Below are 21,629 nucleotides of genomic sequence, written 5' to 3' on the forward strand. Positions count from 1 at the left end.
CACGAGGAAAAATGTTTCTCATGCAGTGAGTACTTCTGGTGCTGCCTGAGTGTATGGGGAAAGGCAGGTTCAGTTGAGACATTTAACAATTAACTGGATTGTTATTTTAAAAAGAAGAATGTGTAGAGCCACAGCACAAGGTGAATTTCCCCTTTTGAGACCCAACACGGACACAATGGACTGAATGGCTTCCTTCTGTGCTCGAACAATACTGTAACTCTGTGAAGTTGATGCAGTTGTGTTTACTTCTCCAGAAAGTCAGACTTCGCTTTATGATGTTTGTTCGGTACAGAGCAAGGGATATACAATATTATTGAATCCCCACAGTTCAGAAAGAGGCCATTCAGCCCATCAAGTCTGCTCTCTGAATAGCATCCCACCCTATCCATCATGGCCAATCCACCTAGCCTACACATCCCTGGACCTTATGGGGCAATTTCCCATTGCCAATCCACCTAACCTGCACATCTTCAGACTGTGAGAGAAAACTGGAGCACCCGGACACAGGGTGAACGTGCAAACTCCATGCAGAGAGTCACCCAAGGCTGGAATTGAACCTGGGTCCCTGGTGTGGCGAGGCAACACTGCTAAGCACTGTGCCACCCCAGTGGAACATGGACCTGTACAGAGGACAGCAAGGAAGCTGATCTACAAGATTGGAAAGGATGAGCTGGGAGGAGTTCCTAGATGAACTCCAGAAAGCAGCTGCAAGAGGTTCATAAAATAACATTACTTTCAAAGTTCTTCCAAAGGAGCTCCTTTTTTGTTTTTTGTGGGTTTTACTGGATACTCCGGTCGATTGGATAAGAGAACAAATGTTTGCGGCTGTTCTTAGGACAGAATGAAGGCCTATTGGGCTATCGGAACGTTTAGCTGAAGCTAGGATTTATTTGACAGGTCATGAAACATTGATGAATATTTTGAAAGCTGAGCCAATGGGCTTTGCTTTATAAATGTAGAAAATACAACACAGGAAGAGTTCAGCCAGTCTGTTATACTTAATTGCACCGGTGCTATGTCTTCAACTGGAGAAGCCTTCTCCAGTCATATACTGGGCTCCTGTACTGGTTAATGTTGGTTAGGACTCTCACTGCTGTGCTAGTGAGTGTCTGGTGAAACACTGCTCTGCTTGAAGCAGTTATCCCTTGATGGAAAGTTTGTACCTGCTAACCTTTTTCTAGATTGGATTTAATTTATTATTGTCACATAATCTTAGGAACAGCGAAAAGGTTTGCTTTGCATGTATAACTTCAGGCAAACTGGATATGATACCTTCCACAGTCGACTAGCATGCTGTCCCTCAATTGACCAATGAAGTGTAGCTGCTTGGGAGGAGGAGGAGGAAGGGAATTCCAGTTCCAGGAACAATGGGTTTTGGGGGTGTGCTGTTGTGAAGCAAGAAGAGTTGGCTTGAGGCTGTGTCGAAAGGTTAAGATGAAGGATTGTGGTGCTTATGTACCTCTCCCTGACTGTGCATCTGTCTCCATGCAGTATCTGTGCGAGATAGAGAGATGCACAGGGAGCAGATACCAACGACCTTTCCCTGACAGTTTATTATGTAGATAGATACTGTCTCCAGCTACTGCACACAACGTTAGATTCTAGCGATGAAGAAACCATTTTTCTTCATAAACTGGGTGTCATTGCCTGTGTTCAGCCCTAATAGCTTCAATCCAGTGCTAAAGAATACATTATAAACCCATGGATTTGTGTATCTGCAGCATTATATATTCATTGCTCATTATGTGTCCCTTCACCTATTTTATTATCAGTTCACTGCTTCCATCCCCCCTCTCCTTTCTTTTTCTGTCTTTCTCTTCTCCTTTCTTTCCTATTCACACATCCAGTGTCAACACACACGCCTGCTCCCTTGCTGTGCTGTGCTATATGACGAATCCTTTCTGCTTTATATTTCTTTATGTTTTCATGGGGTGTGGGCATTACTGGCAAGGTCAGCGTTTGCTGCCCATCCCTAGTTGTCCTTGAACTAAGTGCCTTGCTCAGCCATTGCAGAGGGCAGTTAAGAGTCAACCATATTGGAGTCACATTGGCCAGACTGGGTAAGGATGGCAGATTCCCTTCCCTAAAGGGCTTTAGTGAACCCGATGGGATTTTTCTTTTAATCGCACTCGAAGTCTGTTTCATTGCCTTCACCAGCTTTCAGTTCCAAATTTGTTGTTGATTTGAAATGCCACAACGGAATTTGAACCCTTGTCCCCAGTTCCGAAACAGAGTCATTTTGGTCTTGAAACTGTTCCTCTCTCTGCCGATCCTGCCAGACCTGCTGAGTTTCTCCAGCATTCTCCAATTTCCTGGCCAGGTCATTAGTCTGGGGTTCTGGATTTTGGATCCAGTGACATTACCACTGTGTCGGCGCCTGGCTATTGTCCATGCTGGAGATTGTATGAACAGGAAACAGACAGGGAGAGGAAAGAGAGAAAACAGACAAGACCAATTTGCATTTACATGGTGCCTTTCAGAGTATCATGGAATGACAGAGCCCATTTGGTCCAATGTGCCCCTGCTGGCTTTTTGAAAATTAATCCCAATCTCTTATTCTCAGTCCTGTCATTTCTGAAGTGACTGAACAATTCTTTGCCTTCTGTGAAACCGTCTGCGCTCAATGCGAAGTTCAACAAGAAAGCTTCCACTATTGCTTTCTCAGATCAGCTAAGGATGGGCGATAAATGCCAGGCTTTGCTGATGATAACCACAATGTGAGCATGACAATAAGAATATGCTTAAGCCCAGAGCAGACAAATGCCTTCAAGATCGATGGGGTTTTACTTTTCCTAACAGGTCTTACGGGAATCGTTGCATAGCTATGTTCATTTGGTGAACTTGGGTGGTGTTGATTCAACTAGGAGTGGGCAAGGGCTCACAGTGTAAAACCATCCCGTATTCAGTGCCCACTTCAAAGCTCTGGTCGAAGCCTCTATTGTGGGAAATGGTATGGAATTACCAGGCTGCTGCAGTAGGGGGTGCTCTTTGAAAGTTGAGGCAGCTTTGAGCAAGCTCCCATCCACATTTTAGTCGCAAACATTTCAGTCCCCACATCATAATGCCTCCCTTTAATAAATGCAGAAATGTTTTAGGAATGGGAGCTTTCAGCGACCAACCTGCAATCCTTGATTCGGCTTTTCCTACTGCTGGTTCCTTATCCCATTTTCCTTCACTTTCTCCCAGGAAAAGTCGCAATTGCAGGAATGCCGAAGGATGGTTTCCCCCCTCTGTCAATAAAAAAGACTTTCCATTAGCACAGTTGTGGAGTCCGACTGTTCCTACAAAGATTGCAGGATTTTATAAATTTCCACTCTCGCACTCAGTAACCCAATCCCAGCAACAACTGAGATCTGGATGAGGCAAAGAACAGAACAAACAAAAGAGAAGTGCAGCACAGGAACAGGCCCTTCAAGCCTGCGCCAATCACTGTGCCGTTACTAAACTATAAAAACAAGCCTTCTGCCCTTCTGTGATCTTTGCTCTTCATGCTATGTCGTGTTGCTTTCAGCCTGTGCCCCCCTTTGGCATGGCTGGCAGGTCATAGGAAAGCAGGCTGTTGTTGTTGTAACGTGTTGTTGCTGTCACATCTAGGTTGCTTGTTTCTGTGCTGCCCACGGACATATGGCCTCGTGGAGAATGTCAGTGGCCTTTGCCAAGCTGCCAGGCCATTCGGCCAGTCTGTAGAGATTGCCCTTTTTAAACTGCAAGTGACTTGATGTCATTTCAGTGCCAGTTCACCTTGTTTAAGTCTCTCACAAATCGCCGATGCATCGCGCACAGTGAGCCTGACCTTGTACTTTGTATTTCTGATCAGACAGGAACTGGAGCCATGTACTGGAGGTAGCAGTCTTGTGGTATTATAGCTAGGCTATTCATCTCGAGAACCAAGTTCAAATTCCACCATGACAGATGGTGGCCTTTGAATTTTTTTAAAAAAGAATTTTGAATTAAGAATCAAATGATTGTCAGGGGGAAAGCCCATCTAGTTCACCGTAATACCCTTTAGGAAGGAAAACATATTAGCCATGATCAAATAGCGGAGCAGATAGGCTGAATGCTCCTATATCTGATGGTCTTATGGAAACTGCTGGCCTACATGTGACTCCAGACCCACAGTAATGTGGTTGATGTCTGGCTGTCTTTGGGACGATGGGCAATAAATGATGGCTCAACCAATGATGCCCACAGCCCATGTGTGAATAAAGAAAACTATCTGGGGTGGCTCAGTGGTTAGCACTGCTGTCTCACAGCACCAGGGACCTGGGTTTGGTTCCACCCTCAGGTGACTGTGTGGAGTTTGCATATTCTCCCTGTGTCTGCATAGTTTTCCCCCTGGGTGCTCCGCTTTCCGCCCACAACTCAAAGTTGTGCAGGTTAGGTGGATTGACCATGCTAAATTGCCCATTGTGTCTAAGAATGTACAGGCTAAGTGAATTGTCCATGAGAAATGCAGGGTTATGGTGATAGGGTGGGGGAGTGGGCTGCTGTTTGGAGGGTTGGTGTGGACTTGATGGGCTGAATGGCCTGCTGCCACGCTGTAGGGATTCTATATCCTGGCCTTCCAAGCAGTTGCAATATCTTACTCTGTTTTGTATTTGTTCACTTCCTCATGAGATCATAAAATCTTGCAGCTCAGACGCAGGCCATTCAGTCTCCAGTACTCATGCCAGCTCTTTTAAAAAAAAACTGTCCAATTAGTCACAGTCTTTCACCCATCACCTCTCTCTTTCTCTCGCATGCCTCTGAACTGTGCATCGCTCCAGTAATGCCGAAGGACAAGGTCATTCAGCTCAGTTCAAAATGTTGCAATTTCTAAAAATGAAATGGAAAGGTAGAGGGACAGTTTGGTCAAGAGCAAGAAATACAGGACATTCAATATACTTTTACAGGTGTGTAGTTAGGGCTAGATTTATTTAGATAGAAAGACATTGATCTATTTCGAGAGGTTGATAGATATAGGCAGATGAATGGCGATATAAATAAACATTTATAAATAGATTAATAAATGCATGGATAGATACAGTTAGAGCAAACAAATAGATAAATATAGAATGATGCAATAGAAAACAGAGGGATAAAGAGATAAGCTGAAATATAGATTGAGGCAGTGAACAAGCAGACGGACAAATAGATAGATAGATAGATATCCAGTCAGAGAGTTAAACCGTGAACTAGAGAGATAGGCAAATAAATATGCAAATAGCTGAAGAGATATCTAAATGGAAGGGTAGCTGAACCGACAGTTAAACAGATAGGAACACATTAATAAATGAATGAAAGGCTGGAACACGCTTAGATTAATGAATGATAGGAATACCGATAGATGGATCAATATCACATGGAGAGAGAAGTGGTGTAGAAAGGATCAATAAGATGTAAAATCTCCATCCTCTGACATATATCGTTTAGTCGCTGTGTGCTTTCAGTGATCCAGGTCCTGGAGGCAAGAAGCCATATTTCTTCATAAGCCAAGTGTCATTGCATGTGTATAATCCTAATAGTTTTCATTTGCTCTTAACTCCACCAATTCATTCCTTCATTTCAATCCATCTGTTTTAATACTTCTGAGGGCACCTGACAGAGTCAGACTTGTACCACGATGCTGTGCAGTTTAGATATTCTCCACACCTTCCGGCTCTGACTCGGTGGTTAATGAAAAATGCAGGCATCCACATCGAGTCAGACTCACTGAAGGTGCTGAGAGGGCCTGCCCCAGAGGGCTTCACAGAACTCATTCAGTTTAACTGCAGAAAGTATGTTACAGTTAAAACCTGAGGATCAGGGTAAGAGTGTACGAATCAGCCAGTGATCCATCCTCCCAGCCACTAGATTTAGAGAGCCAGCTGATCTTCAAACAATCCCAGCTGAGTGGTTTTAAACAGAGTCACACTGATATCCACTCTGGCTAAGGTCAGCTAGCTTTTAAAAAAAATATTCATTCACTGGATTTAAGCATCGCTGGCTGCATGAGCATTTATAACCCATCCTTAATTGCCCAGAGGGCAGTTATCATTCATAAGACCATAAGACATAGGAGTGGAAGTAAGGCCATTCGGCCTATTGAGTCCACTCTGCCATTCAATCATGGCTGATGGGCATTTCAACTCCACTTACCCGCATCCTCCCCGTAGCCCTTAATTCCTTGTGACATCAAGAATTTATCAATCTCTGCCTTGAAGACATTTAGCGTCCCGGCCTCCACTGCACTCTGCGGCAATGAATTCCACAGGCCCACCGCTCTCTGGCTGAAGAAATGTCTCCGCATTTCTGTTCTGAATTTACCCCCTCTAATTCTAAGGCTGTGTCCACGGGTCCTAGTCTCCTCGCCTAACGGAAACAATTTCCTAGCGTCCACCCTTTCCAAGCCATGTATTATCTTGTAAGTTTCTATTAGATCTCCCCTTAATCTTCTAAACTCCAATGAATACAATCCCAGGATCCTCAGCCGTTCCTCGTATGTTAGACCTACCATTCCAGGGATCATCCATGTGAATCTCCGCTGGACACGCTCCAGTGCCAATATGTCCTTCCAGGGTTGTGGGGACCAAAACTGGACACAGTACTCCAAATGGGGGTCTAACTAGAGCTTTATAAAGTCTCAGTAGCACAATGGTGCTTTTATATTCCAACCCTCTTGAGATAAATGACAAAACATTTCAACCACATTGCTGTAGGCCGGACCAGGTAAGAATGGCAGATTTCCTTCCCTAAAGGGCAGTAATGACACAGATATTTGACAATCAGTCTGCATTAGATTCTTGATTCCAGATTATTATTGCACTCATGTTCCACCGTCTGCCCTGGCAGGATTCAAGCCCAGGTCCTCCAAACATTAGAGTCGCCAGTGTGTTGCTGGAAAAGCACAGCAGGTCAGGCAGCATCCGAAAAGCAGGAGAATCGATGTTTCGGGCATAAGCCCTTCATCAGACTTATGCCCGAAATGTCGATTCTCCTGCGCCTTGGATGCTGCTTGACCTGCTGTGCTTTTCCAGCACTACACTCTTGACTCTGATCTTCAGCATCTGCAGTCCTCACTTTCTCCTCCTCTGAACATTACCCGGGTCTCTGGATTAACAGCAGCAGTAATATCAGTAGGCCATCACGTCCCCTAGCTTTACTGAACTTGGGGAATATTTTACAATGACATAGCCCAGTTCAACATTACAGGTGCACAACCTATCAAGAAAGAGCTTGTACTTAGATTGCTTCCAAGGTGCCTGAAAGCACTTTGCAGTCACTTGAACATGTTTGAGGTGTAGTCACTGCTGTAATAAAGTATCTGTGGCAGCCAATTTGCACTCAGCAAGCTCCCACATTTGACTATGTGCTAATGACCAGATGATCTGATTATTTTTCGGATGCTGGTTGAAGGTTCCATTTTGGGCAGGACCCTAGGAGTAGGGGTTGGGACAGAGCTCTCCCCTCCCACCTTTAAAGTCAAATTGCTTCTAGAAAAATGTCTATAATTTATCATTCTTTTATCACACTGTAACTTGCGTGTTTTGCACTTGCGTGTTTTGCACTTTATGCCGTGTACGAATATGTAGTTCGTGCTGTTCATGTAGCACCCTCAGTCCTGGAGGAATGCTGTCTCATTTTTACTGTATCAGTTGTATGTGGTAGATACGCCAAATGAAAAAGTTGCTCTTCTCTAATGCCTTGGGGTTCTTTACATTCAGTTGGGAGCACAGCTGGGGCCCCAGTTCAGTGTCTCATCTGAAAGATGGCACCTCTGACTGTGTAGCACTCCCTCGGTACCGCTTGGGAACCTAATGGCCTACAAACAGGTTAATGTTGTCCTAATGATTTATTTTTTTCTCTTATACTGCAGGCAATCATATATGAAGGGCAGGATAAGAACCCAGAGATGTGTCGGGTACTCCTCACTCATGAAATCATGTGCAGGTACGTGAAGGAAGTATTCTCGTTCCCGAGCAACCATTAGGGAATCACAGAAGGAAGCTGGGTGAATATTTCCATGTATGTTATCTCAGAACTATGAAATTTGCAGAATGTGACAATGAGACCAGAAGTGGCAAATTGGTGCATTTTGCAAGGCGGAGATGGTGAGGAATAGGATTAAGAATCTAATTATAATTTCTGGTTGTCAGACAAAGCCACATGATTCACTAATTTCATTTAGGGAAGGAAACTGCCATCCTTACTTGGTATGACCTACATATGATGGGGCTACAGCAATGGGGCTGATTCTGAACTGCCCTCAATTAGGGATTGGCAAATGTTGTGGAAGCATCTGTAATGAAGAGGAACAGTTTCAACATAGAATCATAGAGATCCACAATACAGAAAATGGCCCTTCAGCCCCTCGAACCTGTGCCAGTCAAAAGCAGCAACCTCACTATTCTGATCCCATTTTCCAGCACTTAGCCCGTAATCTTGTTTGCCTTAACATCACAAGTGTACATCATAAGGGTTCATAGAGTCATCAAAATGGTCTTTCACTTAAAATGGTGTTAAAGAGTTTCTTCTCTGCGAGAAAGGCCAATCCAATCAGCAATGATCATATTGGCTGGTGGAGCAGGTTTCAGGGGTCAGCATTTCTCATACTGTTGTTTCTTTGAATAGGAGCAACTGTGATCAACAAGGTGGGTGGGACCTGTGATCTCCAGGCTGACAGGCTACGGTCTACAGGGTGAAAGGTTATTCTGTGGGGAGGGCACCTCCTGTGTAATGCTGCTGTTGATGGTTTGCAAGTTGGTAGATGACCCATTGTAGGTTTCTCTGAATGGGTGGCATGGTAGCTCAGTGGTTAGCACTGTGGTGCCTCTTAGTGCCAGGGACCTGGGTTCAATTCCACCCTTGGGTGACTGGCTGTGTGGAGTTTGCACATTCTCCTTGGTTCTGTGTGAGTTTCCTCTGAGTGCTCTGGTTTCCTCCCACTATCCAAAGTTGTGCAGGTTAGGTGGATTGGCCATGCTATATAGCCCATAGTGTTCAGGGATGTGTATGCTAGGTGGACTGGCCATGGTAAATGCAGAGTTAGAGGGAGATGATGTGGGGGTCTGGGTGAGATGCTCTTTGGAGTGTTAGTGTGGACCTGATGGACCAAGTGGCCTGCTTCCACTCTTCGGGATTCTATGAATGTGACTTTCAGCAAAGCTTCCTGGGAGAAGCTAAGAGTTAACTGAACTTGGAAAAGATCCCAAGCCTGTTATAAAGCCAACATTAGCTCGCAACGATTTTAGACAGAGTTACAGTATTTGCTGCAAACTCAACCCATGTAACTCAAGATTCATCCTTTCAAGTACTTTGCAGTGGCAAAACAAATTTCTCCCCCGCTGATTAATGAGCTGTGCTGTCATGGGAAGGTGTTGGTGTCATGGCAATGTCACTACACCAGTGACCCAGATGCTGTAAGATGAAGGTTCAAATCCTACCAGGGCTGCTGGTAGAAATTAAATGTAATTAACAAAATTTGAAATTACTGACAGTATTCGTGACAGTTCTTACCAATTGTAATCTGGCTCATTAATGTCTGTTGGGAAAGAAATCTGCGGTTCTTGCCTGGTGTGGCCTACACGTGACTTCACAGCAATGTAGTTGTCTCTGGACCATATTTTGGAAATGGCCCTAACAAGTCAAAGGGCAGATAGAGATGGCCCACAAATTCCAGCTTTCTCAGTGAGGTCAACATTCCAAAGAATTGAGTACAATTTTGTCATTTAAGAAATGTCTGGACAAGTGGGATAGGTATGGAGGGATATGATTCTGGATTAGTGGTGCTGGAAGAGCACAGCAGTTCAGGCAGCATCCAAGGTGCAGTAAAATCAACGTTTCGGGCAAAAGCCCTTCATCAGGAATAAAGGCAGTGAGCCTGAAGGGTGGAGAGATAAGCTAGAGGAGGGTGGGGGTGGGGAGAAAGTAGCATAGAGTACAATAGGTGAGTGGGGGAGGGGATGAAGGTGATGGGTCGGGGGCGGGAGGAGGGTGGAGTGGATAGATGGAAAAGAAGATAGGCTGGTAGGACAAGTCATGGGGGCAGTGCTGAGCTGGAAGTTTGGAACGAGGGTGAGGTGGGGGAAGGGGAAATGAGGAAATTGTTGAAGTCCACATTGATGCCCTGGGGTTGAAGTGTTCCGAGGCGGAAGATGAGGCGTTCATCCTCCAGGCATCTGGTGGTGAGGGAGCGGCGGTGAAGGAGGCCCAGGACCTCCATGTCCTCGGCAGAGTGGGAGGGGGAGTTGAAATGTTGGGCCACGGGGCGGTGTGGTTGATTGGTGCAGGTGTCCTGGAGATGTTCCCTAAAGCACTCTGCTAGGAGGCGTCCAGTCTCCCCAATGTAGAGGAGACCGCATCGGGAGCAATGGATACAATAAATTATATTGGTGAATGTGCAGGTAAAACTTTGATGGAAGGCTCCTTTAGGGCCTTGGATGGAGGTGAGGGAGGAGTGTGGGCGCAGGTTTTGCAGTTCCTGCGGTGGCAGGGGAAGGTGCCAGGATGGGAGGGTGGGTTGTAGGGGGGCGTGGACCTGACCAGGTAGTCACGGAGGGAACGGTCTTTGCGGAAGGTGGAAAAGGGTGGGGAGGGAAATATATCCCTGGTGGTGGGGTCTTTTTTGGAGGTGGTGGAAATGTTGGCGGATGATTTGGTTTATACAAAGGTTGGTATGGTGGAAGGTGAGCACCAGGGGCGTTCTGTCCTTGTTACGGTTGAAGGGGTGGGGTCTGAGGGCGGAGGTGCGGGATGTGGACGAGAAGCATTGAAGGGCATCTTTAACCATGTGGGAAGGGAAATTGAGGTCTGTAAAGAAGGAGGCCATCTGGTGTGTTCTGTGATGGAACTGATCCTCCTGGGAGCTGATACGGCGGAGGTGGAGGAGTTGGGAATACAGGATGACATTTTTGCAAGAGGTAGGGTGGGAAGAGGTGTAATCCAGGTAGCTGTGGGAGTCGGTGGGTTTGTAAAAAATGTCAGTGTCAAGTCGGTCGTCACTAATGGAGATGGAGAGGTCCAAGAAGGGGAGGGAGGTGTCAGAGATGGTCCAGGTAAAATTTAAGGTCAGGGTGGAATGTTTTGGTGAAGTTGATGAATTGCTGGGATATGAACCAAACACCGGCAAAAGGGAAAAAAGTTTAAATTATGAAAGTTGGGCCAGGGGGCCTTTTTCCATGCTGTAGACCTCTATGACTGTGTCTAAATAATTGGCTGTAATTTTATCTGTGAATTCGCACTCAGATTTTTAATTCATCAAGCACCTAAAACAAGTTGTTTTTATATAGAATCAGAAAATACTGGAAAAGCTCAGTATCTGTGGAGAGAAAACAGGGTGTAAAGTTAAACAGGCTTGTGATGACTCTGCTGAGCGTCTTATCTTGTTGTGTCAGATTTCCAGCATCTGCAGATCTTTGCTTTCCCATCTGCATGCTGGGGGATCTGGGCACAGTAGATAGGGAAAACTTTTGTAATCCAGCAGGTTTCCAACTTCCATACATTGAGAATCGTAGGATGCTGATTTTGATAATTGGCAAAAATGAAGCCAAAAAGAGATAGGAATCTTTTTTCCGCAGTGAGTGGTTCGGATCTGGAATATGCTGTCTGAGATGGTGATCGAATCACATTTCACCAATGCTTCCAAATGAGAATTGGCCAATAGAGTCATAGAGATATACGAGGCAGAAACGGACCCTTCGGTCCAACTTGTCCATGCCGACCAGATATCCTAAAATAATCTTGTCCCCTTTGCCAGCATTTGGCCCATATCCCTCTAAACCCTTCCTATTCATATACCCATCCACATGTTGTAATTGTACCAGCCTCCATCACTTCCTCTGGCAGCTCATTCCATACACGCACCACCCTCTGCATGAAAAAGTTGCCCCTAGATCCCTTTTAAGTCTTTCCTCTCTCACCTTAAACCTATGCCCTTTAGTTTTGGACTCCTCTAGCCACGGGAAAAATATCTTGATCATTCACTCTATCCATGCTTATCATGATTTTATAAGCCTCTATAAGGTCACCCCTCAGCCTCCGACACTCCAAGGAAAACAGCCCCAGCCTATTCAGCCTCTCCGTATAGCTCAAACCCTTCAACCCTGGCAGTGTACGGCACCCTTTCAAGTTTAACAACATCTTTCATGTTGTAGGGAGATTAGTATTGAATGCAGAATTCCAAAAGTGGCCTCATCAATGTCCTGTACTGCAGGTATATGTCATCCCAACTCCAATACTCAATGCAAAAATCAATAAAGGCAAGCGTGCCAAATGCCTTTCTCACTATCCTGTGTCTGAAAAGTAAGTAATTGCAGTGGTATGGAGTAAAAAGGGAATGGGAGTGGTTGGTCATGAGACTTTGTGAGTTGCACTTGAGAAGAGCTGGCATGGAGACAACAGGCTGAATGGCTTCCTTCTGTGCTGTGACCATCCAACGATTCTATGATAAGGTGCTTCCCTGGAGCTTTACCAGATAGAAACATTGACACTGAAGCAGCAGAAACGTTAGGAAGGGTGACCAATGGTTTGGTTAAAGAACTAGACTTCAAAAGCAGTGTCTTAAAGGTAGGAAGAACTGGAGTGGTTGAGGGAGGGACATTTCAAAACTGGGGCCTAAGTATTGATGGCATGGCCACCACTGATGGAGCCATTGGTAAGAAAGGGCAACGGGCAAGAGTCTGGAATTGAGGTCGTGCAGTGATTTTGTTGGAGGTTACAGCGTTGGAGAGAAGCCAGAACTTTGAGAGATTTGTAATCAAGGAGGAAGGATTTCTACAGAAAAGTCTTTCCATCTCCCAACTGTTAGAAGCCGGGCTTGAGCAAATTGAATTTGGGATGGACTGACATGAGCTCCTTTTGACATGGATCCACAACACTGAAGTAGCCCAAAATTCACATGAACTGGCAATCCCCGAACTGGGGAGTTTTGGGAGCACAGATGCACAGAGCAGGTTATATACTCATTGACATATTCATAGTCATTGTGATAGTCGTATTATATCTGTGTAACAACAGCAATGTGCAATTACATGAAATGCGATTCCAACTGTGTGAAACAACCCAAGGTACCTCACAGAAGACTTACCAAACAAACTCAAGTGTATAGCCACACAAGAGAATGTTAGGATGGGTGGTTTAGTCAAAGAAATAAGAGGAAAACAGCATCTTAAAGGCACGGAGGGAGGTGGAGTGAGGTAGAGATTTAGGCTGAGAATTCCTGAGCCGAGGGCCTTGGCAGGTGTGAACACAGCTGCTAGTGTATGAGCAAGAGAATTGAGGATTGGGAAGAGAGCTGGTTTGGAGAAACATAGACACCTCAGAGAGGTGTTCAGATTAACGAGCTTACAGAGACATGGAGAGCTGGGACCATGGCAGGGATTGGACAAACATGGTGTGGATTTGAAAATAAGCATTTTAAATTCAAGCCAGTGCTTGATAAGGAACCATTGTGGGCTAGTCATCATAGGAGGGGTTGGAGTGGGGACGAGTGAACAGGACAGTGCAAAGTTAAGGTATGGGGATTCAGGCAGTGCAAGATATTTTAAAGTTACCTGTTTGGAGATGTTATTACATACCTCTGGAACAGGTGGGATATGAACCCAGGCCTCCTGGACCAGACGTAAGGACACTATCCCAAGAGTCCTTCGGGCACTGCTATCCCAAATATGTCCGTTGCCTTCAAATGTTACGCGTCTATCCATTTTATTGCTGACCAAAGTTGAAAGAAATCAGCACCAGGGAAAAACAGATTGCACTTTATGTAGCAACGTCTTGGGCCAGGTTTGGCGTGGATTGTAACGGGGGGCACGTCACAAGGTCAGACAAGGGAAACCACGCCATCTCTCAGATCAGTTGTTTGACTGAGGCGCCGCCATCCTCAGATGGAAAAGGAAGATCCCATGACACTGTTTTGGAAAAGAATGGGGAAGTTACCTCCGTGTTTGCAGATAAACATTTATCCTTCAAACCAAAATAATTAAACCGATTGTTCATGGATTGCTACTTTTGGGATCTCGCTATACAAATTTTCCCTCTTTTTAATCGGGTACCAGTGAGTACACTTCAGTGACTGTGAACCTGGACATCCCTGTTATGTGGGCATGCAGAGGAACTGTGTGTAAATATGCACCAATCTTGCAAACTGTGATATTTAAGCTTTGGTATCTTGTTTACCTTTTGGTAAACTGTAGACTCCTAAATCCACAGGTGGCAGTCTGACAGAAACAACCATGACCGACCGGTAGTGTAATATTCTTTTAAATCTGGGGGAATTCAGTGACCTGTTTCTTAGCTCAGGCACAGACCTATATTTAGGTCTCAACACGATCTGTGCCACAGTGTGCGAATGAGGACAGCGTGACTTGTAAAATGATGCCGCAATTCAGCAAAGGACTCATACGGAATTAAATTGATAATGACACGGATCCCGGCAACAAGTAAAAATTGGTCTCCCGATGAAGTCATCCAAGTGGAAATTCCTACCAGCAAGTCACCTCGCGCATGACACCAAAGTCAAGTGAACCTTTCCCCTCCCCCTATCTTCATCACCCTCCCACCCTGGCAACCCCATCACCTCTTCACAAAGCACCAGCATGCCCTGAGTCTTGTTACATTTCCTGATTAAATATGCACCAGTCAGATCATAGTCAAGATGTTTAATCATTTGCTGAATATATTACTGGAGTGTGGGTATAATTTGCATCATAATTGATAGATTGTTTTAACTGAACTGATTTGATATCGTCTGCACTTGCAGATGGGCTGTTTGAGTATGTGCGTGTACACGAATGAGGGTGTGTGTGTGTGTTTAGAGTGCTGTGCAGTGTGTCTATGTGCCGTGTGTTTGTACAGCATTATGTGCTTGTGTGTGCGTGTTTACATGAGTGTGTATGCTTGTGTTGTTTTGAATATTGCGTAGTTTGTGTGTGTCTGTTTGTATAGTCTTATTTTTTTTTAGATTAGATTAGATTACTTACAGTGTGGAAACAGGCCCTTCGGCCCAACAAGTCCACACCGCCCCGCCGAAGCGCAACCCACCCATACCCCTACATTTATCCCTCACCTAACACTACGGGCAATTTAGCATGGTCAATTCACCTGATCTGCACATCTTTGGACTGTGGGAGGAAACCGGAGCACCTGGAGGAAACCCACGCAGACACGAGGAGAACGTGCAAACTCCACACAGTCAGTCACCTGAGGCGGGAATTGAACCCGGGTCTCTGGCGCTGTGAGGCAGCAGTGCTAACCACTGTGCCACCGTGCCACCCACATGTGTGCATGTACATATTAATGTGTCAGAAAGTGTGGATGTGAGTACATTTGTGTGTGAATGTGTTTGTGTGTGTGAGTGCATGTATGAGTACATGCAAGCATCTGTGTGCAAAATGTAGAAACATAGAAAATAGAAGCAGGAATGAGGCATTCAGCCCTTCGAGACTGCTCTACCATTCAATATGATCATGCCTGTTAATCTAACTGATACCTGTTCCCACTTTCTCCCCAAACCTCTGATCCCTTTAACATAAAGAACAATATCTAACTCCTTCTTGAATTTACTTCATGTTTTGGCCTCAACTGCTTTCTGTAGCACTGTGTGAGTGTATATGTGAATGTATGTCAGTACTTGTGAGTATGTGTGTGTGTGTGTACATGTGAGTGTGTGCATGTGTGTGTTCACACGTGTGCGTGTGTGAGAGAGAGAGAGTCTGTATGTGTTATGTAGATATGCACTATGCTATCTGTGTATTAATATCAACACATGGACACAGATTGGGAATGACCAGACATGACCATGTACCCTAGTATGGCCTGGAGGCTTTCCCCTTTTAGTTTAATTTCATACTGTCCTCACTGAATTTAGCTTTGAATAGGATCATGGTTGGTGCTCTCAGCCCTTGGTGAACAATCCTAAACTGGATCAGAATCTGTTAGTGCTTATAGTTTGCGATGTGTGATTGCAACATTGTGGATTGCAATGTTGATTAAATGTTAAACCCCTGGCACTCCAATAGATAGGTAAATGGCTGCCACATCAAACTGGTACTCAGAAATGTTCAGGATACAGCAACTCTCACATTCTTTATATGTGAGTCCAGATTAGGGTTATTGGTAGGCCATTCAACCAATGCAACATCCTGTCTAGCTCAAGAAGTTATATCTTACAGCAGGGTAATTCCGAATAACTGGTGGATTTCTGAGCTTACTTACGTTACAGCATAGACTTTAATGTGCTCCAGACTGTGAAGCTCACATCCTAACTCCCAGCAAGTTCCCTGAACTTATTACTCCTGTGCTCACTGACCTCCATTGGCTACCAGTTGGCCAGTTCTGAAGTTTTCATCCTTTTCAAATCCCTCCATGGCGTTGCCGCTCCCTAATTCTGTAATCCCCTCCAACTTTAATATCCCCCGAGATATCTGTACTTCTCTAGTTTTGGACTCTGGCACGCTCTTGATATTAAGGTCTACCACCATTGATGACTTTTTGTTCAGCTGCTGAGGGCCTACTTTCTGGAAATTCTCCTAAAACATATTGATCATCTTCTCTTTTCAGATGCTCCTTAAACACTGCTTTATTGATTGAGCATTGGCAATCAGTCTGAGCATCTCCCTATGTGACTTGTTGTCGTATGAAGTTTCATTCGGATAAATTGTCTTGGGTCATTTTACTGTTAAAGGAGCTATATAAATGCATGTTGTTACAACAAGAGTGACTACAACAAAAAAAAAACTAGTTTGGTCAAGAAAGATGCTATATAAATTCTAGGCATCTTTTCTTCTTTCACACATTACGTGATACAATCCTTTGAAAATTGTAATGCTCAAGGGAGCTCTCAATTCTTTGCTAAGTCCACGAAATTCAGAATAAATTTAATCTGTTCATTTACAGTCCACTTAAGAGTGAAAAAAACAAAGATTGATGTTAATGTTGCCCTCACTAAGGCCACCTAAGAACTCTTGGAAGTTATGTAATCAGTGTGTGCCTCTTTAAACTTTATAGCTCTCCTTTAGGAAGATTAAATAACTCCCTTATTAAACTCTGATATGAATTACAAGGCAGAATTATTGTTCAGAGATAAGATCACAATTGCCTCAGTCATCAATCAGCAACATTGAAAGGATGCTCAACTTGTCACCACTATTGTCTTCATTATAGTCACATCACAGTCGATGTGATTAAAATAGAAATTACAGCCTCCAGTCAACTCGAGCTCTAAATTTTGCACTGAATGATCGAATGAGGATCATCTGGACCAGTCTGAATGGAATATCAGGTTCTACATGGGTCAGTGATGGGTCAGGGGGGCACTCTATAGGTCAGTACCTGCCCTGATGGGTCAGGGGCACCCTATAGGTTAATGTTTGTCCTGATGGGTCAAGGGGAACTCAATGGGTCAGTACCTGTCCTGATGGGACAGGGGGAACCCTATGGGTCAGTATCTGTTCTGGTGAGACAGGGGGAACTCAATGTGTCAGTATCTGTCCTGAGGGGACAGGGGGAATGCTATGGGTCACTACCTGTTCCGGTGAGGCAGGGGGAACTCTATGGGTCAGTGCCTGTCCTGATGGGACAGGGGGAGCCTTATGTGTCAGTCCCTGTCCTGGTGTGACAGGAGGAACTCTTTGGGCAGTACCTATTCTAATGGGGTTGGGGGAGCTCTATGGGTCAGTACCTGTCCTAATGGTACAGGGGGAGCTCTATAGGTCAGTACCTGTCCTGATTGGACAGATGAACCGAATAGGTTAGTACTTGACTCCACTACTGCTAAGCCCCATTGCAGCAGTTATTGTACCAGTTGAGGACAAAGTTAAAAATCACACAACGCCAAGTTATAGTCCAACAGATTTATTTAGAAGCACTAGCTTTCAACCACCTGATGAAGGAGCGTCGCTCCGAAAACTAGTGCTTCCAATAAACCTGTTGGACTATAACCTGGTGTTGTGTGATTTTTAACTTTGTACACCCCAGTCCAACACCGGCATCTCCAAATCAGTTGAGGACAGTTATCCTTGGGTACTGATGTACACTTCCTCTGTTTCATCATTCAGTACAGACCAGAGATTGAATGTAGGAATTCTTAGTCTGTACTTACTTAATAAGTGTGAGGGCTTGTATTTTGGCAAGTCAAATCAAGTTTCATGGTGATGGTAGGGCCTTAAACTGTGTAGTGGAACAGAGGAACTTTGGAGTTCAGGTGCACGGTTCTTTAAAAGTGGAGCCACAGGTAGACAGAGCAGTGAAGAAGGCTTATGGCATACTGGCCTTCATCAGTCAAGGCATAGAGTATAGAATTTAGAAAGTCATGTTGCAGTTGTACAGGGTGTTGGCGAGGAGTATGGTGTTCAGTTTTGGTCATCTTGTTAGAGGAGGGATGTTATTAAACTTGAAAGAGTGCAGAAGAATTTACAAGGATGTTGCCAGGACTCAACAGTGTAAATTGTCGGGAGAGGATGGACAAACTAGGACTTTTTTCTTTAGAGTGTAGGAGACTGAGGGGGAATCTTATCAAAATGTATAAGATCATGAGAAGCATGGCTAGGGTGAATGCACTCAGCCTTTTCCCCAGGGTTGGGGAATGGAGGACGAGGGGGCATCAGTTTAAGGTTAGAGGGGAAAGAATAAAAGGGAACCTGAGGGGCAACTTTTTTAACACAGAGGGTGGTACACATATGGAATGAGCTGCCAGTGGAGGTGGTTGAGGCGGGTACATTGGCAACATTTAAAAGGCATTTGGACAAATACATGGATAGGAAAGGTTTAGAAAGATATGGGCCAAGTGCAGGGAAATGGGGTTAGCATTGATTAGCCCAGTTTGGGCCAAAGGGCCTGTCTCCATGCTATAGGACTCTATGACTCTACTTTGTGACAAAGCAACTTCTCAGCACATTCGACACGGAGGAATGGTAGGTGGTCTGCATCTGAGAGGGAATCCAAAGTATACGACTTGGAGATTTAAGGACAGAGCCTCCAAACATGGGGCAGAGGGATTGAAGAGTTGGATGATGGTTGTAAGGAACAAGGAAGTTAGAGATTAACTGAAAATGGGCATGAATATGAACATAAACATATCAAATCTGAGGTGTGATTGTACTGGGAGCCAATGTAAATCAGCAAGAACAGGGGTGATAGTTAGTGGGACATGGTATATTATAGATGAGCTGGAGATTACGGAGGGTGTGAGATGAGGTCTTGGCTAATGAGCTCTAAATTAGTCCAGTTAAGGGGTGAGAAAGGCAGGAATGGCAATGTCTCATGTTTTTGAGGTGGAAATGTGTAGTTTTGTGACTGAGAAGATAACACAGGCAAAACCTCCTCTCAGGTAAAATAGGCACAGAAGCTCATAGAGTCATAGAGATGTACAGCACAGAAACACAACCTTCGGTCAACCCGTCCATGCCGACCAGATATCCCAACCCAATCTAGTCCTACCTGCCAGCACCCGGCCCATATCCCTCCAAACCCTTCCTATTCATATACCCATCCAAATGCCTTTTAAATGTTGCAATTGTACCAGCCTCCACCACTTCCTCTGGCAGCTCATTCCATATACGTACCACCCTCTGCGTGAAAAAGTTGCCCCTTAGGTCTCTTTTATGTCTTTCCCCTCTCACTCTAAATCTATGCCCTCTACTTCTGGACTCCCCGACCCCAAGGAAAAGACCTTGTCTATTTATCTTATCCATGTCCCTCATGATTTTGTAAACCTCTATAAGGTCACCCCTCAGCCTCCGATGCTCCAGGGAAAACAGCCCCAGCCTGTTCAGCCTCTCCCTATAGCTCAAATCCTCCAACCCTGGCAACATCCTTGTAAATCTTTTCTGAACCCTTTCAAGTTTCACAACATCTTTCCGATAGGAAGGAGACCAGAATTGCACGCAAAATTCCAAAAGTGGCCTAACCAATGTCCTGGTGTGAAAAGTTGTGAAAAGTGAAGGTGTGAAGAGCCTGATCCTCTCTCAGACAACGGCTGTGGAGAGCAATGGAATCAGTGCCGAGGATGCAAAGTTTGAGGTTCACGATGAAGATCAACAAGGTTCCCCTGGGAGACTGATTAGCAAGGTTAGATCTCATGGAATACAGGGAGAACTAGCCATTTGGATACAGAACTGGCTCAAAGGTAAAAGACAGAGAGTGGTGGTGGAGCGTTGTTTTGCAGACTGGAGGCCTGTGACCAGTGGAGTGCCACAAGGATCGGTGCTGGGTCCTCTACTTTTTGTCATTTACATAAATGATTTGGATACGAGCCTAAGAGGTACAGTTCGTAAGTTTGCAGATGACACAAAATTGGAGGTGTAGTGGACAGCGAAGAGGGTTACCTCAGATTACAACAGGATCTGGACCAGATGGGCCAATGGGCTGAGAAGTGGCAGATGGAGTTTATTTCAGATAAATGCAAGGTGCTGCATTTTGAGAAAGCAAATCCTAGCAGGACTTATACACTTAATGGTAAGGTCCTAGGGAGTGTTGTTGAACAAAGAGACCTCAGAGTGCAGGTTCATAACTCCTTGAAAGTGGAGTCGCAGGTAGATAGGATAGTGAAGAAGGCGTTTGGTATGCTTTCCTTTATTGTTCAGAGCATTGAGTACAGGAGTTGCGTGGTCATGTTGCAACTGTACAGGTCATTGGTTAGGCAACTGTTGGAATATTGCGTGCAATTCTGGTCTCCTTCCTATCGGAAAGATGTTGTGAAACTTGAAAGGGTTCAGAAAAGATTTACAAGGATGTTGCCAGGATTGGAGGATTTGAGCTACAGGGAAAGGCTGAACAGGTTGGGGCTGTTTTCCCTGGAGCGTCGGAGGCTGAGGGGTGACCTTAGAGAGGTTTACAAAATCATGAGGGGCATGGATAGGATAAATAGACAAAGTCTTTTCCCTGTGGTCGGGGAGTCCAGAACTAGAGGGCATAGGATTAGGGTGAGAGGGGAAAGATTAAAAGAGACCTAAGGGGCAACTTTTTCTTGCAGAGGGTGGTATGTGTATGGAATGAGCTGCCAGAGGAAGTGGTGGAGGCTGGTACAATTGCAACATTTAAGAGGCACTTGGATGGGTATATGAATAGGAAGGATTTGGAGGGATATGGGCCGGGTGCTGGCAGGTGGGACTAGATCGGGTTGGGATATCTGGTCGGCATGGATGGGTTGGACCGAAGGGTCTGATTCTATGCTGTACATCTCTATGACTATATAACTCTATAATGACTTTGGTCTCCCTTGTGCAGCTCATCCAATTCCTAGTTTGCTAGTCTTTGCCCACGGCATATTATTAACTGAGTAGTCTAGGAACCTCAATGTAAAACATACCTAGATCCCATTATCTGAGAACTGAGATACAAGGTAACCACTGATGCTGCACAGATTATTTATGACAGTGAAATTAAATTAATGCTTTATTAGTTTTTCTGCTAATCAGTTGGTTGTCATCCAGTGTTATTGGTGCTGAGAAATGTACAGCATAGCCCTAACTGCTCATAAGAGGCAGGATGGAGGCAAAAGAATCAGAGGAAAGAGGATGAGAACATCTCTGTAAAGCAGGCTCGAAGGGCTGAATGGCCTACTGTTGCTCCTATTTTCTATGTGCATCTGAATCAAGAAACAGCAGGGTCATAAAAAGGTAGATTTATATTCAGTCAATCTGTCAAGTAAGTCAGTGGAGAGTTTCAGTCAGTGCGGC

General features: G+C 44.8%; 1 protein-coding gene across 7 annotated transcripts in view; it reads left to right on the forward strand.

Annotated features, from left to right (window-relative positions):
* Nucleotides 1-21,629, forward strand: part of LOC122551859 (transcription factor COE3-like) — a 474,992-nt gene that overhangs the window by 14,737 nt on the left and 438,626 nt on the right. For all 7 annotated transcript variants that reach the window (XM_087991763.1, XM_087991769.1, XM_087991775.1 and 4 more), the window contains exon 5: nucleotides 7,835-7,908. In XM_087991763.1, coding sequence (XP_087847889.1) covers nucleotides 7,835-7,908 — 74 coding nt within the window. The remainder of the gene's footprint in view (nucleotides 1-7,834; nucleotides 7,909-21,629) is intronic.

This window comes from Chiloscyllium plagiosum, unplaced genomic scaffold (assembly GCF_037043375.1).
Source record: "Chiloscyllium plagiosum isolate Xiang-an unplaced genomic scaffold, Cpla_swu_hap1 HiC_scaffold_1, whole genome shotgun sequence".
NCBI lineage: Eukaryota > Metazoa > Chordata > Chondrichthyes > Orectolobiformes > Hemiscylliidae > Chiloscyllium > Chiloscyllium plagiosum.